The 16,435-nt window shown below is 37.3% G+C and overlaps 1 protein-coding gene across 2 annotated transcripts in view; it reads right to left on the bottom strand.

Annotated features, from left to right (window-relative positions):
- LOC5566219 (hepatic leukemia factor) overlaps positions 1-16,435 on the bottom strand; it is a 536,770-nt gene that overhangs the window by 518,830 nt on the left and 1,505 nt on the right. For both annotated transcript variants that reach the window (XM_021841175.1, XM_021841176.1), the window contains exon 2: positions 7,083-7,431. In XM_021841175.1, coding sequence (XP_021696867.1) covers positions 7,083-7,185 — 103 coding nt within the window. In that variant the 5' untranslated portion in view covers positions 7,186-7,431. The remainder of the gene's footprint in view (positions 1-7,082; positions 7,432-16,435) is intronic.

Below are 16,435 nucleotides of genomic sequence, written 5' to 3'. Positions count from 1 at the left end.
CAAACCCGATGACGTGAAGGACGCGTTTTACGAATGTCTCGACAAGACCTATGGAGAATGCCCAAAACACGACGTGAAAATTATCATCGGCGACGCTAATGCGCAGGTCGGGGGCAGCCGAAAAACGGATCCATCGCAGAAAGTAAAAGGAGCATGAAGAAGCAGTAATTGCTCAGGCGCGAAAAAATATGGAACAGAACGACATGCGACGGTTCTACGAATCCGTCAATGGTGTGCGAAGAAAAACTGCGCCGCCTCCCGCCATGTGCAACGACCGCGAAGGAAACATGCTGACGGATAAAACAATGGTGGCCGCCAGGTGGAAGGAGTACTTCGAGTCATTATTGAACGGAGATTACGGTAGTGGATCTGGTAGCAGGATTAGCGTTGGGCAATTTTTTCTATAATATCAATGTTACTGAATCGATTCACATTTGAGCTGCCAAATCGATTCACCGATTTAATCGAATCCTTTGAATCGATGTTTTTGAATCGATTCAAATCAAAATAAAATTGAAATTTATGAGATTCGAAATGAGGCCTAATGCATGTGCATTCGATTTTAACATCTCAAAATTAAATAAGTTCTGAAATACAATAAAACAAATTTAATACTTCAAAGCAAGTTCAAAACTTCGTTTCAGTTCCATGCACTCATCAAGAAATATGTATCAATTTCAACACACTGAATCGAATAAAAAAATCGAATGAAGAAAATCGATTCACTCAATTTAAGATGCCCCAAACATCGATTCACAAAATCGATTAATCGGAATGAAAACATCGATTTTCGGAACATCGATTCAAAATCGCCCAACGCTAAGCAGGATCCAAATCGATGACGATGGGTAGACTATGGAACCTCCAACGCTAGATGAGGTAAAGATCAGCTATCAATGCGCTGAAGAACAACAAGGCTACTGGGAACGGCGAGCTCTCGGCTGAACTTCTTAAACACAGAAGTGAGCAGCTGCACGAATTCCTTCACCGTATCGTATCATTTCGAGGATATGGGAGGAAGTACAAATGATGGTCTCATTTGCCCTTTGTACAAGAAAGGGCATCGACTAGAGTGTGCCAATTACCGAGGGATAACACTTCTTAATTCGGCGTACAAAATCATGTTTGGAATTCTGTTCAACAGATTGAGACCGTATGAGGAGCCCTTTGTCGGCGAATACCAAGCTAGTTTTCGAGAGGGCCGATCAACGATGGATCAAATGTTTACCCTGCGTCAAAACCTAGATAAATTCCAGGATTACAACTTGCAGACTCATCATCTGTTTGTAGACTTCAAAGCAGCGTACGATTCAGTGAAGAGAAACGAGTTGTGGCAAATTATTTCCGCACATGGTTTTCCGGCGAAGCTGATTAGACTGAATCATGCAACGCTTGATGGATCGAAATCAAGTGTGCGGGTGATGGACGAGATTTCGCCATCGTTCGTGACCTTAGATGGATTAAAACAGGGTGATGCTCTTTCTAACTTGCTGTTGAACATAGCGCTCGAAGGTGCTATCAGGAGAGCCGGTGTGCAGAGAAGCGGTTCCATTATCACACGTGCTCCTTGGCTTTGTGGACGATATCGACAGCATCGGGATCGACCGTCGGACAGTGGAAGAGGCGTTCGTGGCATTCAAGAGGGAGACAGCGAGGATCGGGCTCACGATCAACACCACAAAAACGAAGTACATGATAGCTGGTGGTCAACGTGGGTCCGGACGTGTTCGTGGTTATGTTATGAAATTATGTTAGGTGGTGAAAAGTTTGAAGTGGTGGAAGAATTTGTGTATCTTGGAACACTAGTGACATGCGATAATGATGTTACCCGCGAGGTGAAAAGACGTATTGCAGCTGCGAGTCGGGCTTTCTACAGACAGGAAATCCTCGATTCTTTAGAGGGTAATTTAAAAAACTTACCAGTAGAAATGAGAACTTTATAAAAAAAAATTCGGGCTGCGAGTTGGAACCTAGCCCGAAAATGTTTTCTGAGAATTCTTCCTGAAATTTCTACCAACATATCTGAAGAAATCTGCGGGAAATCATAACTTTTGTTATATGGAAGATTCTCTGGAATCCGCTCCCCTGAGAATCCTCCATGTTACAAAAGTTGTGATTTCCAACAGATTTCTTCAGAGTATTTGAAATTTCTACAATTTGAGCAAACAACATCTTAGAAGCGGTTAAGGTCTCAAAATTGAAATAAAACGCAAATCTGGAGACACCAATGTAAAAAACTCTGATGGACTTTTTGAAATTTATGTCTAGTTTCAGTATGAATTCGTCATGCAATTCATTCAAAATTTGTGAGTTAATAAATCTTCGGACGGTTTAGTGGGATACCTAGTAATATAGTACTAAATTCGATTTCCAGTCATTTATTTGCTAGTTAATTATATAGGGTATTTCTCGAGGGATACTTGGTGAAATGCTTTATCTATATATAAATAAAAATGAAACGGTGTTTGCATGTCAAGAAATGGTTTGAGTCAACGGATTTACCTAATTATTTCCTTATTGCATTTGTAATGGGTTCCGACGTGTTTGTGTGGGAAAAGTTTATGATTAGCCTCCGGAATAGTTAAAAACCGAGAGAGAACTAATCTGCCACTTTATATGGAAGTTTTAATAGCGTCTTCTTTTTTATAGCAAGACAAAGTTTGCCAGGACCACTAGTATTGTAATAAAGCTGATACAAATAATCATGTTCTTCTATGTTTTTCATAAGTCAAAAATATTAAGATGTAGAATTTTTTTTAACTCCTGTTAAGCATTTGAAGTTCCACGGTGCCAAAATCTCGATTACAGTAATAACCCGATTTTGTCAGCCCCCGATTTTGTCTACCCCTTTTTGACCCTTATTGACCCGATTTCGTCTACCCCCAATTTTAGCATCCTTTTTTGCCCGATTATGTCACTCTTAAATTGATATTTATTCTAAGCACGTCTTTACTGGCAATATTGGGTGCAAAAGTTAAATATTACCTTGGCCACGTCTATACAATCATCTAAAGAACGATTTTTTTTTGAAATTTTTAATAATTATCCAAGAAACTGATCAATATTACCAATCAATGTAATCCAATGGTACCTAGAAAATGGAAGTAAAAAAAAAACAATTAATATATTAACAAAATCATAAAACTAAGTCCTTAAGTTAAAATAAAACTTGAAACCTGTCTAAATTTGTTTACCCGATTTAAGCTCTTTCCCGATTTTATCAACCCTAAATGCAGCATGGGGCTGACAAAATCAGGACATTATTGTATTATCAAAATTTCATGTATTTTGGATTTTTACGAAAACTTTCAGCATTTGAGCTAAGATTTTAGCTGGAAGTTTTAGGTGCAGAATTGGCTATTCATGAATTTAGTATGGACAATTTCTCTTGAAGTTAAAAAAAATAAATTTTTCCCGACGAAATATTTTCAAATTTGAAGGATGATGATGTTTTATTAAAATACTTCTTCTTCTCCTTTCTGACGTTACGTCCCCACTGGGACAGAGCCTGCTTCTCAGCTTAGTGTTCTTTATAAGCACTTCCACAGTTATTAACAGAGAGCTTACTATGCCAATGACCATGTTTGCATGCGTATATCGTGTGGCTGGTACAATGATACTTTATGCCCTGGGAAGTCGAGAAAATTTCCAACCCGAAAAGATCCTCGACCGGTGGGATTCAAACCCACGACCCTCAGCTTGGTCTTGCTGAATAGCTGCGCGTTTACCGCTACGGCTATCTGGGCCCCTATCAAAACACTTATCCTCTTCGAAAAACGTCAGAGAATCGATCATTATTGAAATTCCGACATCATGAGTTTGAAAAATAAAAAAAAAACTTGTAGAACGATGATCTCGAAGATTATTGAGAAATGTACAAGGAATTACGTTACTTCTTCGTCATTTTTGTCAATGAATTTTAAAATATAAACTTGGAGAATTAACTATTTTTTCCAGTTTTTTTTTCATTGTTTATTGTTAGCCCTCGTACCTTGAAAGTGGTCTTGGACTTTGAATTAGTATCTATCTGAATCTAAATCATAAATTGTCAATTTCCTGGAGCAAAAAATCAAAACATTTTAAAAGAGTTTCTGAAGGAATCATTCAAAGAAATTCTTGTTCAAGATATAGAAGAGATAATTCATGGAGAAATAACTGTAGCTGTTTAGGTTTTCTCCGGATTATAAATCACCTTCCTCAAAGTCACGAAAATGATGGAATTCATGATGTTTCATTCCTGAAACCAGCAGTGCTAGAATGTTCACCAATCTATAGAAAATTCTGACAAAAACTTTTCACAAAAATTTGAAATCTTTTAGAAAAAAAAATTAAATGAATTGGGTAAATCAAAGAAATGTAAAATATCAGACATATTCAACATTCAGTTCCTGAGTCCGAATAAACACTCATAACTCTTAAGTTTGTGTATTTTTTCATGGCTAGTTTAAGATAAACGTTCAGCCATAGCCGCCAACTTTGGAGGAGCGGAACAACGCTTGCCGCCTTATTAATTTTCCAGAGAGATGAAGTAATTGTGATAAAAATATTTCAAAATATCCAATCGTACTCCACCTATTATTCTCATCTTCCTCAACATATATGTTGAGTAGTGCAGCAACATTCCTCAACCAATAAGCAGTTGACATTGTTTCAAAAGCAATTCAAGCAATGTCCAGCTTGAATCAAATGTTTAAAGATCCCAAAAACACAAACTCACAAAGACAATACTATGTTCATTTAATAAAAGCTTTTTGTAATAAAGCTTTTCGTATTATTGTTGTTAGCTGTGCTCATTTCGTCCTGGGAGATTTTTTCGATCCAATTGTCTGAAGTGCAGCAATTAGAATGGATTTTGTACAAAATATGTAATTAGATATGTTAAATGCACTATTTGTGATTCAATTTAAAAAAGCTGCAGAAAACATTGAAAATTCTTTTATTGGTTTCAAACAACAACAAGGAGAACCTTAAACTAACTTACTCGACCAGTGGATGTATCACAATTGAATCAGCATCTGTTACAAACAACGAATATTATTTGATTGTAAGAAGCCCTCTGAGACAGCTCAGAAAGCTATGAAACGATTGAAACAAAATCAGTTACAATAACAAAGACGGCTTTAAATTTGTTTTATTTATAGCCATAATTATAACACAATTTGTTACAAAGAATCTGAGAGTTATTGCCTATATATGGTCAGTTTTTTTATGTTAGGAAAATAACAAATTTTGTTATATTTCAGTTATGGAAGATAACATAGTGAGTTACATTTTTGTTTAAATTTTAACATATTGTTTCAATTAGTAAAGAAAAATAAAGGAAAGTAAAGGAAATTTTGTTATAATGTTTGTTATTTGAACTACAATCCGGCTAAATTTATAACATGTTTTGTTACAAAAAAAGTCCTACCCAAGTAACAAACTCTGTAATAACTCAGTTGTAATCCACTGGTCGAGTAGTTCCTAAAATTTCTCAAAGAATAATTGAGGAAAATTTTAAAAATAATAACAATACTCAACCATATAAGTTGAAAGAAGTTTTTAGTTTTAGAAATAAAAAAGTTTTACCAGAGCAACATTAAAATATAAAACTTTACTTTAAGATGCTTTAAGCCATCCTTATTGTATTTTAAAGTAAGTTCAATCTCTTAATGCTGATGGATTTTCTCAACCCTACTGGATTCAAAATTTACAAAAATATTTTGTAAATTAGCATCCTACTGCCGAATATCTGATGCATTGCATCGTTCTTTTCGATCTCGACTAGTAAACTTTGTCACTTTGTCAATATTTATGAAGTTAACGCCACTGCGTATGGCTGTCGAACAAGGGTCTCGGTTTCGACACGTACCGGTAGAAGATCTTTTCGAGCATTTTTTCGACTCCTTCAAGGGACATAGTATCTTCGGGCTTGCCAAACAATTTATACAAGCTGAAGAATAGTAGATTGTGAATGAGAGCTTACGTCTTAATTGGACAAAGCCTACTTCTCAGTTTAGCGTTCTGATGAGCACTTTTACAACCATTAACTGAAAACTATGTTTGTCCATTGAATATACTGCCCATAACTGCATATTTGTCACATTCGACATTTTTGACAATTTCGAGTTAATACCGGGGAGAGTCATCAAATGATAAATAAATTCGATCAATTCACTGAAAGCTGTGAGTTTGTTCTAGAAAATCCGAAAAAATACCAAGGTAATTATAACGACATAACTGTCACATTGAGATGACATGAGTCCCGTAATGAAGTTGCGATGAAATTTCTATCAGAATTATTTTCTGGCTATTCACTCAGTATGCGATATGAGTTGTACAAAATTTCAGCCTCAAATAAGCACTTTTGAATTCTTGGTAATTTTTAGAAATTTTAGTTTCGTCCCATACTGCCATAAAATTTACACTTGGTATTCCATTTACTCAAAGCTTACTTTTGTCGAATGTTACAAATATGCAGTTATGGGCAGTATATTTATCTGTATTTCTGCATTGATTTCAAGTCAGGTAAGAAAGAAAGATAGAGATTAAGATACTAGAACTCAACCTAAAACATTTTAAAAGGCTGACATTATGATTGCTACAGACAAGTTGAGAAGTTTTGAAAAATTTTCGAGAATTCTATATTTGAAAGAAGATGATGCCACAAGACTTATTAACGTGCTACAACCAAAAAAAAACAATATTAGGTCCGCCAAATTCATGTCCCCATCGTATACCATTTCTCTTCCGTAGTATGCTAATCACCAACAACTAAAGGCATACTTCGTGAGGCGATAGTTCATCATGCAGGTATGGGTGCAAACAAACCATCCACCGTTCCCATTAATCCATCACTAATACCCCGACAACAACGACAGAGCAGCATATGAAAAAGTGCGAGCCCATGTGGGCACAAAACCACCCATCCACCCACTGGGTGGGCCCTGAGCCTACTAGAAGGTAGGTGCCACTACAAGAAGAATAATGTTTTATTGCTTTCCTCGAATGTTATGGGCGACGTTTACCGTGCTCTGTGTGTAATACCGGAATTTGGAATTTTCCCGCTAGCCAATCTGTTCAGTTTCGATTATCGGACTTACCATTTGTCCCGCTTATCAGGGGGTAGTTGCTATCGCGGCCTCCTATCAGCGTCTTTAATCCGGACTCGATCAAAGTTGGCGATGCTCGATCTCTGTCGCTCATGATGGTTGCTGGGGTTTCCGTTTCCCGAAGGTTGCTGCTGCTGGTGGGTTGCTGGGATTCTTTCGTTGGTTGGTTGGTTGTGTGGACGTGGGCAGAGCAGTTAGTTAATGTAACTAATGGACTCTGGCTGTTGTGGCTGGTATTACTGACTGGGGTTTCAGGACTTCACTATCACTTTTCAGCTTAGGCTGGTTTGCAACAGTAGTGCGATTAGATTATATTCAGGTAGCAACTTTTTCGCCTAGACTTAATAGAAAATATTCAACACTTATTAATGCCTATAACTTTGCGTGTAACAACTTTGCTTTGCCGCTTTTGGACCTTGCCCTGTGTAAGAATAGCTCTTTTCAACACTTTTTCTTCGCCTTCGAAAACTTAAACTTCAACAACGTTGCGCTAGAGATGTCAACTTTTTTTTTTCCTCGTCCCAAAGAGCGATGATCGGAGGGACGAATCGTCGGCACCAGGACACAGGAGGAGAAGGTGGAAGAGAATATCTGAGAAACTGCTGTACTAAACCTAGAAGTGATTTTCTATTTACAAAACACGCTCTTTTCCTCGGCCTCGAAGGACCGCCACACTTTCGGTGGGACACGCTTCTGGGTGTCCGAAAAGTCCGAATCTTTCACGCACTTCACCGATTGCTTGTTGCGGATTGGCAGTCGTCGTGCCGTAGAGTCATCTGTCAATGTGTCTTCTTCGTCGCCCGCTGGTCGATTTCCACTTCGGAGGATGCTATTTTTCACTCGAGAATCGAAAATATTTCACTCTCCGACCACGAACCACGACTTGTGTCGGAATCTTCCTCGGTAGACTGCGATTTCAACCAAGACGACGATGACTACGGCGAGATGGCCGAAGGGAATACAAAATCACTACACTTTAATTAGCAGATTCACCTGCCCTTTGGCAGATTGACTCTTCACCGCAAGGGCACCGAACAACAACCATCCGTAGGCGTCAGAAAATTGATCTGCGGTTCGTTTTTGGAAGGCTCTTCTTGACTCTTCAAGGATTCCGTGTTCTAGCTGGTGCCCTCCTTCGTATGACCAGTCTCTCTCTCGCTCTTCTCGATTCCCGCCTGTATTGGTGGGTTGTGGGAGGATTTACAGGATACAACCTACCACTGTAGTAGTGCACTACAAAACAATTGTTTCCTTACTATGAGTAGATATATTTATACGGGGAAAGGCTTCCACTAGCTCTCACTCATCAATACGAAGGATTCGAAATCCAGGAAGAACTTTTTTTCAAACAACTTTCCACTCATTTAAAGCTCGTTTACTTCGTCTCAACAACAATTCTTCAACGAATTAACAATTTTCTCACTTCACAGAAGCACTTGGGCTGATCTGCCATTTAAAAAACATAGATCTCTAACTTGCTAGATGTATTGCTTCACTTGGAAAGGACTCTTCAGTCTCACAGCTCAGGGCAGCATGTGTCCGTCCGAAAACGAAATCCACTCTGTTCACGTGTGGCTGCAAAAGCTCCCCAACAGATATATCCTTTCGATGACGGTTTTGTGTTGGTCTAAGGAAAACACCTTTCCACCCGCGCAAGCACAATCACACATAAGCGGAAGCTTTCGCACTGTTTTTACCTCTCTCCCAAAAATTGATTCCACCGTACAGAAGAAGAGCCTTCCGTAAGCTCTTCACCGACATGTGTTGGTGTAAAAGCTTCAGCACACTGTATATCCTCTTGTCAGATTCGACTGGCGCACACAATCGCAGATACCACCCACAATCCCATGAAAGTCGCAATACTACACGCGGTAGACGACCAAACAGGCGACGAAAAAGAAAACACAGTCCAAAAGGGCAAAATTTCGATGGGTGGTGTGAATAAAAATGGGTTAATTTACTACTTTCGAACATGGGCTTTAACTACATAGAACATGCAAATTTTGAGGTTCTAGCTAGAATTATGGATAGTGTGTGGGGATCTTTAACACTTCAGTAGTCGCGAAGTTGTATTTTGTACAACTCAGGTGAAAAACCTCGCTTTTCGTACACATAGCATCAAGCGTAGTTCTTCTGGCGACGGTCAACCACGCATCGATTGAAAGGATTTCTTAAGGTGATTATAGAACGAAGCTACAGCTCAAATTTTCAAAAGCACAAGACTTGAGAACCAATCTATCCCATTGGTCACCACCAGCAAGCAAACAAGTTGATTGGTTTTCAATGCGAACTGTTGTCAGATACTCTCGTCTTGTGCAATTGAAAATTCAAAGTTTGGCTTCGTTTTATAATCACCTTAAAAGCATGTTGAATTTCTATGATAAATAAGAGATTCCAGAAATGTAGGTGTACTCTCATTCATTCAGCCCGGTTGAAGTCCAGCAATACTGTCTTTTTTTATTAATTCAAAATTAGTTCACACTTAAATTATTCTATAGATTCCGGTGAATATTCAACAGTTGAACAGCTCAGGAAAGAAAATTAATTAATCACGGAAATTTTTTACAGACATTGGTCAAAAATCAACGAAACCTGTAAAATTTTAACGGAATTACAGTGTTTTATTTTGCCGCACAGTTCAGCTGTTTGAATTACGGTGAAATACACGGATTTCGGTTAAATGAGCTTAGTGTGTTCCCATAATAGTTGATTAAATTTTGAAATATTTGTACATTTCGCTGAAATTATGGGAATTATTGAAAATTCAATGATGTTTTATGGAATTCCAAAAATAAAGAAGCATTCATGTTTGGTGGAAAGTCCCAGGTTCATGGGATGCTAGAATTCCGTTGAGAGTCTTTGGAACTACGATTATCGATTCCTAAAATTCCTTTCGGCATTCAAAAGGTGCATGTGAGAATCCCAAATATTTCCTCCGGAATTCAACAGATTTCAACGGAATTCAAAAGAATTTAAAGGCATTTGAGAATCCCAAATATTTCCTTCGGAATTCAACAGATTTCAACGGAAATCCGAATATTCACATAAAAATTTCCAATAGTGCCTAAGATTTCTAAAGGATTCCAAAGATTTCTAAAGAAATTCTAAAGATTTTGATTTGAGTCAAAAAGATTCTCACAATTCCCAAACATTCCGAAACATTCTTGATAGCACCAGTACCAGACTTTTAATTTATATATTTCAAACCAGAAGATTCCTCGAATGCTGATATGCCTATCGGTTGCCCGAAATTCCTACAGAGATATTCGAGTTCTGGAAGAAATTCTGACTGCTTCCAACAAAAAAATCTGAATTTCAGGATTTACTACTTTTCTCCGAATGTCATTTCCCCGAACGCAAATCCCACGATTGGCCCTTTTCCTCGATTGACCCGTTTCCCCTGAAAAGCGATAAACTTCAAAAAGGTGTAAGAATTGTATTTAGTGGTCTTTAGAGAAAGTAAACTACCCAGACAACCAGAATGTACGTATAACGAAATCACCTTTTGCGTTATGCGATGCTTATATGCGCAAAGTTTCACGTATAAGATGTTGCGAAAAGGCCTTATACGTACAAAAGTGGAGGCGATATACGTGCATATTTTATATGATGAAAAATAACATGCAAAGTGAGTGTGTAAATTTTCTTGCGAACTAGTCTGTACTCTTATGCGACTTAATTTATCAAAACATTTGACAGCTGCTACGGATTGATCCGACCTACTTTGTACAAGTATACGGAACGAAACGAAATGTACAAATGAACTCCGAAAAAAGCATTTTATGCGAGGAAATTCCTCGATCAAACGATATCATCCACTATGTAGTCCGAGTGTGATGTAATTTGAGTAAATAAACGACTTTGTTCGTAAACTGTTATGCGACTTCTGGTTGTTTGGGTAGAAAGAACAATACGCAATCAAAAGAATGGGATATTGGGTCATTCTTGACCAAACACATATTGCCAAATATGTCGAGGACGGTAAGAAAAAGCTTGAAGTAACCGCCAATCAAATTAAGAAGGGTGCATATCAAAGGACTGGTCCATTCACCAACCTGAAATGCATAGAGTAAAGTGGGGCAAAAGTTCGAGTGGGGTAAGAGTTTATTTTTATGATTTCTAGCTCAATTTAAAACAAATCTTATAAATGTCATGGTGGTTCGAATGCTATTCAAGTAAGAGACTTTCAATCCAAATATCATAAAAATCGATTGAGATTTGGAAAAGTTATGGCTATTTGTTGTTTTTCGACGTAAATATTGTAATATTTGGTCAAACTTTCGATACATGGAACCAAATGAAGATAAAATCTTTTTCAATATTTTATGTAAGGGCGTTTTTAGGCCTATCATAAGGATGCTTTGACGTGGATTAGATTTTCCATAAATAGTTGGAATCAATTTTTAGCCCATAGCGGGGCAAAAGTTCGAATCTGCGGGGCAAAAGTTCGACCCATGTATAAACCCACGGAATTTTTTTCAAATTTTCTGAAATCTACATATTATCTTCAAATATAGCGAAATTTGCCTGATCGTACGAAAAATGTCACAAAAATTTTACATTTCCCTTAGTTTTGTGAAAAACTGCTATTTTTTGGGTTTATTACAATTAACCCTGTTTTGGGCATTTTTTGATGAAAATTTAGTGTGTATTTTTCGGCAAACATAAGTTTACGGCTGGTAGAGAGTATGCCTGGCATAAAAGTATTGATATTTTGTGTTTTAGCCAACGAACTTTTGCCCCACACTAGATTCGAACTTTTGCCCCACCGGTGGGGTAAAAGTTCGAATAAGACAATCAATTTTGAAACTGTTATAACTAAAAATGGGTAAATATTTTGACACAAGTTTGTTCAGCATAATTATAGCCAATATGTTGAAGGTTCACTCTATGGTATTTTTTTTGTTTTAACTGCTATTGTTTTTCTGGAAACTTTGATTATACCACTAAGGTCAAACTTTTGCCCCACCTTACTCTACAGTTATGACACTTATGAGTGCCAAAAACTTTTCGGGGAAATGGGTCATTCGGAGAAACGAGTTATAGGGATGACATCATCCCGAATAGTTTTCGGGACATTTGGCCGAATGCCATTTAATCAATTAATTTAGATTAATCTAGATTTAATCGGTGTCCCGCCATTTGGCCAAACGCCATTTGTCCGAATGCCATGTGGCCGAATTGCGAACAAAAAAAAACCATTTAATTGCTTCAACGCAGATGAGTAGAATTGAGAAGTGTAAAATACGCTCATAAACAGTCTTGTTAAAACATATTTTTAGCACCAAGGTTAACTTAGTTGAGATGTCAAATACAATACAAAATACAATAAGTACATTTGGCTATTCTCGACTAAACAGATATAGAAAGATGCCGAGAATGGTGCAATTTGAAAGAACCAAGAAGGAGCACTGGTTCATTCACCACCCTGAAACTTCAACCAGTTATGACAATTCAGGGAAATGTGTTATTCAGGGAAACGAAGTGTTCAGGGAACTATCGTTCGGAAAATAGTAGCACAGCCATGTTTTAGATTTTTTTCCATTGACAATCAAAAAATAATTTTCCTAATACCAAAATTCGTACAAAACCCAAACTCCTGAGAAAATTTAAATGTTTTCACTGAAATCCAGAAATCCACGAAAATCTTACGAAGCTTAAAAATTCACATATTATCATGATTTTTATTCAAATGTAAATTAATCAACTAGATTCGCACCTCATGAACGTGTATAAACGAAAGAAGTATTTATCGAAAGCTACTGGTAGCTTCAGAGGTTGCTACTTATGCTTTGAGATTGTAAAATCTGAGTTCTAGTTTTATTTGTGAGAATTTATAGGTTCCTGGTTAGAATTATTTTGTTATGCTATAAAAATCTTTGACACTCCAATCAAAATCTTTGAAATTTAGAAAAAAAAAATCAGATAAAAATAAGGTGGACAATTTGGGAGGAATCTTTTGAAAGCCTTTTCAAATTCGAAATTTCGAAGGGATTTGTTTTTTGCAATTAAGTGACTACTTACTTGTCATTACGTAAATTCTCGAATATCATGTTTAAAAATTGGAAATTCTTACATTAACATGATTATATTTCATAGTTAATTAGTAATGGTTGTAATACTGTACATAACAGTATTTATTTTTGAATAAAATTTTGAGATAGAGCAAAGATCAGTTCTGAGTGAATTGAACTCAACACAATCCTGAAAAATTACAACAGAGATAACAACGACCGATCAAACGTGAGAATCAGAGACGGGTATGTGGAAAAATATCAACATCTTTCCTGCAGTAAGGATTCACAAAGTACTTTTAACACTTCAGTCGTCGCGCTGATGTATTTTGTACAACACTGTTACAAAAAAACTTCGCTCTTCGTACACAACAGCAGCGTGGTGGCTCTGACAGTGGATAATCGCGCGACGACTGGAAGGTTAAAAGACCTTTCAAACTGTTTAGGAACCCTTAAAAAGAAGATGTCAGTTTTATTGTTGATTCTTCCGAAACACTGTAAGTAATGATAAGAACTCATTTCCTAGTCTGGATCTCATGGTCAGATTAGTTTCAGGCAGGCTTGACGATACTCTTCAACATCACCAGAGTGCGGTAGCATGTTCTAGAACAGCGTATTATCTTTGCATATATCACTCTTTGTGCGGAAGCGAAAAAATATTGAGAAGATAGTCAACGAAAAATGAGCGAGGAAGATGCGAATCAAAACACAATGGAGGAAAAATCCATCACAAAAGAGGGCCGTCACAACCCCGCGAGGCCTGTTTTGTTCAGACGGGTCACTCAAGAGTTCTTTTGAAGTGTGAGTAAGGATGAGCATAGAAGCAAGAGAGAAAGAGCACCAGAAAAAAAAAATCTCACATTTCAATGCTCTCACTCGAATCGTTCGATGATTCATGTTTTGAATTTTGAATTCAATTACTCCTCATAAAAAACTTCTGAATCGCCTCATTTCAGCATTGCATCAAGCATGGTTTCAAGTCAAAACATGCCTGTCATAAAGTTTATGAAATCTTCACGTCATCGAGGTAAAAGGGGCATTGTGTAATTTTTAGCCTCTGAAACCTGCCGAGAAAGATGAAAAGCGGATTCATTTCAATATTCAAATCTAGTGTTACGCTTCCATACTTTGTAGAGGCGTGGCAAAAGGCTCGAAATATTAACATTCCAAAAGCTGTAAAAATACCTTTAGGCATACAAGTTTTTTCCCTGTTTTTTTTATTAAAGATTCGGTGACATCATCAAGTTAACAATCTTAATAGAATTTCCTCATTGCCAATGTAAATTTTCGAATGAATCAGGTAAATCTACAATTGCAGAGTAACAGTCGTTGGTATATAAAATGGAGAAACTACTACAAGCCAAAGCCATTGCTGCTTTCCTCGATGTTGAAGGAGTATTCGATAATACATTCTACAGCTCTATAAATTTAGTCACAAAGATAATGGACTTGGATTTAAATAATAACAAGTTAGTGGTAGCTATCTTCAAAGATCGAATAATTTGTTTTCCAAGTGCGCATATATCTTCAACATCTATGAAGGAATGAGCTAAAAAAAAGCGTTGTCATCCTCAACCCGTATAGGTCTGAGTGAAAGTAAAAATTATAAAACCCTTACCGCTCAGCAAATTCTTAATGGATTCAAATGATGTTTTGTCAGTATACTGGCCCACATATCAACTTTCTGAGTGTGGACAGAGGAACGCGAAAATATTTCTGTGGCCAAAGTTATTTCGGTGGGTCACTGGGTCTGATCGGGTGAATAGGATACTGTGCGTTTGTGCCCCTGGCAGTAGACAAATTTTTAAGTCACAGTTAATTTCTGGAATCGGCTATAATGTGTCCACTATATGACGGAATTTTAAGAAAATTTCACCGGTTTAAACCTTTTGAGAAACGATTGAATTTTATAACTATGAGTTTTGCATTTGATTGATCCTACAAATGATCATTTTCGGGTCCCGGAATGCCTTAAACTTACAATAAAGTGGTTAATTTGCATCTGAACTTCTGTGCCAAGCTTATGCGAACGCAAATTAGTGCACAATTATGTTTGATTTCTACTTTTCGAGAACTGAAACCATTTAGTATTCAACAAATCTATAGCTGATTCTTCCGGGCATTACTTCCGAATGGGCACATCCGGTATATTTTACACGGTGTAAAACTTTTCATTAATAATGTTGAATATCAGATCTTAATGATTTATGCAAATTAAAATTATTGTCATTGCAAATATATAAAGCTAACTTGGCATGTCCCAAAAAATAGTTTTTATTACCCGACTTGACCCAGTGACCCACCGAAATAACTCCGGCCACAGGAATATTTCCGAGTTCCTCTGACCACTTCTAGATACTAGATATGTGGGCCAGTAAACAGACAAAAAACATTTTAATCCGCTAAGAATTCGCCGAGTGGTGAGGGTTTTAGTATTTTTACTTTCACTCAGGCCTATACGGGTTAATTTCGTCTCTAGTAGGTGAAGAACTCCTTAAAAATCTAAAAAATCAAAGTTCTGAAGCAATTGGTTACATTAGTACGATATATTTGGGATTCTCGTGAGTCAAATATGGGATCAAAGATCGCGACATTACTGGAGCTGAAATTTTTGGCCTTGCTAGCAGCAATGTGATAGCTGAGGGAGCATTTCCACTTTATTCCAGACTAAAATCCCAACAATCATGGACTGTACAAACAATTGCCTCAAAAGAAAATATAGGTTTGCAAAGATCTGTAGTTTCTCTGACAGTCAAGCACTCACATACCGATTTAAGCTCATACAATGATCATGTGTTGGTATGTGAACATGTATTGGTATGTCTTGACTGCTATTGAATCTTGTCCAACGTTTCAGTCGTATATGAGACCTTCCTCAGGGAGTTAATGTGGAAATGCATTTTGTCTTTGAAGCAATTGGCCAGTAGCAACGAAGTTTATTGGTACTAGACACCCAGGTCACTGTGGTATTGAGGGAAGCCAATCAAGCTGGATAGGGTGCAGCCCCCAGCTTTGTTAGCTCTAAACCATTCCATAGTCTTCTTCGGTATACTCTTGAGATAAAGCTGAAAACTTCGGAATTCGCAAAAAAATTAATTGAAAAAAGACAATTTACACCGTTATTAGCACATAGGCTGCAACGGACAACACGAAACACCCAGTAGCCCAGTGATGAATTTTTCGTTTGACGAAAAGTTTTCACCGACTAGAGCGGGAATCGAACCCACACTTCTCGTAGCACATCACGCCTAGACGACTGACGCCTCTAACCGCACGGCCATGAAGCACGGCTATACTATATTTCAATAAAGGAAATCTCAAGGTAATAAC

The sequence above is a fragment of the Aedes aegypti genome, chromosome 2, assembly GCF_002204515.2.
Source record: "Aedes aegypti strain LVP_AGWG chromosome 2, AaegL5.0 Primary Assembly, whole genome shotgun sequence".
Classification (NCBI taxonomy): domain Eukaryota; kingdom Metazoa; phylum Arthropoda; class Insecta; order Diptera; family Culicidae; genus Aedes; species Aedes aegypti.
Note: the sequence above shows the minus strand (reverse complement) of the source record. Positions and strands in the feature narration are given on the sequence as shown.